General features: G+C 30.8%; 1 protein-coding gene across 1 annotated transcript in view; it reads right to left on the bottom strand.

Moving 5' to 3' along the window:
- The window catches only part of LOC106468107 (uncharacterized protein CG43867-like), an 80747-nt gene that overhangs the window by 14657 nt on the left and 62178 nt on the right, over positions 1–3912 (bottom strand). Inside the window, exon 22 of the mRNA XM_022396409.1 lies at positions 769–910. Coding sequence (XP_022252117.1) covers positions 769–910 — 142 coding nt within the window. The remainder of the gene's footprint in view (positions 1–768; positions 911–3912) is intronic.

Here is a 3912-nt window from a genome sequence, read left to right as displayed (position 1 = left end):
CACTATAAGGGATTAGAGTATACTAAACCTTACACATTATACAGGCTACACTAACAAGACATTTAGGCAGTTCGTTTAACTATTATACGTGATGTACGTTTTTTGGGGGGTGATTAATGAAACTGTTCTAAAATGCGACATTAATTTTTTGATGACCTAATACTATTTCACATAACTCCAAACTCCTCAGTATTACATCAAACAATTATCAGTTACTTATTCTACATAACTACAAATTATTACTACAAACAATTATCAGTTATTTATTCTACATAACTACAAACAGTTATTACTACGAACAATTATCAGTTACTTATTCTACATAACTCCAAACACCTCAGTATTACTACGAACAATTATCAGTTACTTATTCTACATACTATCCTAGAGAAAGAAACAATAACATCAAATCAAAGTTAACACTGCAGCTCAAGATCTACTTGATGATATCTCTTTAGTTGACATTTTCTTTGATCCTCATGTCATTCAGTAGGCAAAAATCTTGCTCTATAGAAGCTACACTGCGTATTATATGATGTCAAATACCTTACATAGTAGAAAAAAGCATCTTGCACTAATCATAGTTTTATTGACAATAACACCATATAACACGTAGCATTCCAGAAATAAACAAATATAACAACATTCATTATAACTCACACATATCATTCAAGAAAGAAAGAGACATAAGACATGATATGGTGGAGGTTAACTAACAACCCCGAAAATTAAACAACTTATCAGAAAAACACATGCTCTTGTATGTACCTGAGCCATTAGAGCTGCTAGTTCTAGAGCTAAGTCTGGACTCAAAGGAAACCTGCTTTGGACAACTTCTTCATTCACATGGTAGGCTGTAAGTAATCTCTCTTTATCTGTTTCTGCTTTTAATAACTGATGGAAACAAAGTCTGAAATGAAAAAAAAAAATGATATATTTAATGATGGCATAAAAGTTAGTAAACATTTCTCACTGTTGCAATCTGAAACAGCCAGCAGATACAAGCAGATTTCTGATTTGATAATGAATAAATGTGTTTATTCTTTAAGTGACATTCAAAGCAGTTACTTTAATCAGTGAGATTGAAAAAAAACAAATAATCATGCAAAATATATTTCAAAAGTGTTCATAAAATAGAATTTGAGAACAGTTGAATGATTAGTGTGAAAAGATGAAACATATTTTAAATTACAGTTGATAATGTTCTTCACTTGTACTGTATAACATATCATTCAGTAATCTTACCCAAGATTTTGTAACATCAGTTAATTACTTTTCTCTGCAAGTTGTCCAGTACACTGGAAGCACACAAGTGATATTTGTGAATATTTTTCGTGACAACAATGTTTATACTTAAATTTTTAACTCTAGGAGATAACCGTGAAAAATTATTTGTTTGCCTTTTTTTTTTTTATGCTCTAGGCTGATTTATATGATTCTTTCCAAGACTGTATTCAAATGCAAAGCTACTTTTATCACGTAAGCTTTTGAAACAAAATTCATTCAAATCTTATGTTGATATGCAAGTCCACAAATCACTAGAACCCATATATTAAACAAAATATGTTTCTATGGAGGGTTTTTGTTAATTATTTAATAGAAGCCATTTACATGAATCATTATTATTTTAATGAATCCAACTTACAACACGCTGCATAAAAAAACTTGAACAGAATCTTTCCACATGACTCTAGGAGTTGGTTAGAAGTTTCATTAAGTGAAAATTAAGGCTTAGATATGAACACTTTTATCTTTCGTTCTTGTAAATTGGAATTTCTGATTCAGTAGAAAACCATTTAGATATTCCATGCTCCATTCGGATGGAAAACATTTTGTGCGTAAGGTTACGTTAATGAAAACATTTCTGTGCCTAATGATGTAACAATAGTGGATACATTTTTTAAAGCTTCTCTTTCACTTGTAATAGGGTGTAAGTTGGAACTGCCAATGTTTATCATATTTTGACAATAATAATTTAAAATGACATACAACACATATATTAAAGGAAAAAATAATTGTAAAAACTAGTTAAGTCATTGTTTCTTTCTGGTATCAGTATAAACACCACTAATTCAGCTTTGATTTTGTTCCATAAGGTAATAATATAAAATAAGATTTTTTTTATTAATCTTCCATGGTTTATGAGAGAAATCTATGTCAATTTTGATAACTTAGTTGTTCTTCATGAGCATATAATCCATAAAAAAAATAATATAAAAAGGAATTATAAATATAGAATATGAATGTTCAGGTAACTGCAGAAAAAATGAGGGAATAATTTAAAGAATAGCTTGATCAGAATCATCATGGTTTTGGGAAAATATTCTAAAAGTTTTACCTGAACTTCTCAAGAACAATTGTATGACCAGGTGGGGCAGATCCCTTACCATCCAATGATAATTATTGAAAACATAAATGCAGGTTACTTTGTAGTTCAAGACACATTACACATATGAGTTTATAGTCACGCAGATTAAAGTTTTATCCAGACCATTGAAACTGCCATTAGCCAACAAACTTTTATTGAATATAAAAAAACTAAACGATTATAATGCAATTATAATTATAATCTGTGTCTTTCAGTAACATTCTTCATTACAATACTTTAAATAGATTTGTAAAAAACATAAACAATAATACAAGCATGGCTATGGATAATATAAAGCATGGTATATCAACCAATAGAGAAAAAAAAATAGATGTACGATCCTGAAAAGAAGAAACTGTTGGTGAAGGCTGATAAAATATAAGTAACATACCATGTATGGGTACAGCATGTTTTACCTTAAAAATCATTTTCAAAGAATATAGAAAATAGCTTAGTAAAGCATTTAACAGTGTTACGAAGGTTAAATCCATCTGGTGTCAAAGCAAATGGCACGCTGTTCTCATTTCTTGCATACCCCAAGGACTGAAATTCTACTGTTCTGAACACGATGGTGGAGTGATTAGGAATTCTTCATAGAGCTTTTATGTCCAATTGTTCTTTAGAAGATAGTTAAGTTTGTTCAAATTCTGTTTATTCATGAAATTTTGAATGAGTATTAAAGATCCCACTTTAGTGACTTTCCTATGTTTCTTGAGTTCAGAAATGTTATGTTTAAGTGGACTTTTGAAGTGAGCTACTTATGATTTCTCTAATCGGATAACCAATATTGGTCTGTAGTTAAACATGGTAGATCGTGTATTTTGATCTCTAATTAAAAATTGCAGTTTTCAATTGTTTGATACATAGTACATATCATAAATACTTTCCACGTTTAGATCCACTAAAAAAATGGCAAATTGTTCAATAAGGTTATCTTCAGTTTTAGACAAAGGTGAAAGTAAGAGGCAGACTTTAATTCAGTTTATCCTTCAGGGTCCACCTATTTATTCCCTGCTCTAGATTGTAGGTTTCAGTTCACAGAAATATTCTATTAATACTGTTACGACAGCGGTGGTCACGTGATGCTAATAACACGTCATATTCTCGAAGGTTCATGAAGCGTCGAGCTTTTACTAGATTTCGGTATTCTTGTATATATAAGACCCCCAAGAAGTGATGGCAACAATGTAATTGAACTGCAGACAGAGATTGACGATTGAGTCGAGCACGTGAGTCGTTCGTTGTGAATTATAGCGTTTGTTATAGAGTGACTGTGGAAATTAAGTGTATTGCAAAGTTGTATTTAGAAAGAATAAACCAGTTTTATTTAAGAAAGGACTTGTATCGCTAAAATTTCTTCGGAAAGAAATTATACGGAAAATTAACGAGTGACCAGAGGCGTAACAAATTGGTGTCAGAGAGTGGGACAGAAAAGAAAGAAGAAAAAATGGAAACAAGAAGTGGCAAATCAAACTACAGCTTAGCAGATTTGATGGCAGCAATACTTGAACAACAAAAGAAACAAGAACAAGAAAATAAACAAG

This window comes from Limulus polyphemus, unplaced genomic scaffold, assembly GCF_000517525.1.
Source record: "Limulus polyphemus unplaced genomic scaffold, Limulus_polyphemus-2.1.2 Scaffold2876, whole genome shotgun sequence".
Lineage (NCBI taxonomy): Eukaryota > Metazoa > Arthropoda > Merostomata > Xiphosura > Limulidae > Limulus > Limulus polyphemus.
This window is presented reverse-complemented; position numbering and strand designations above follow the sequence as displayed.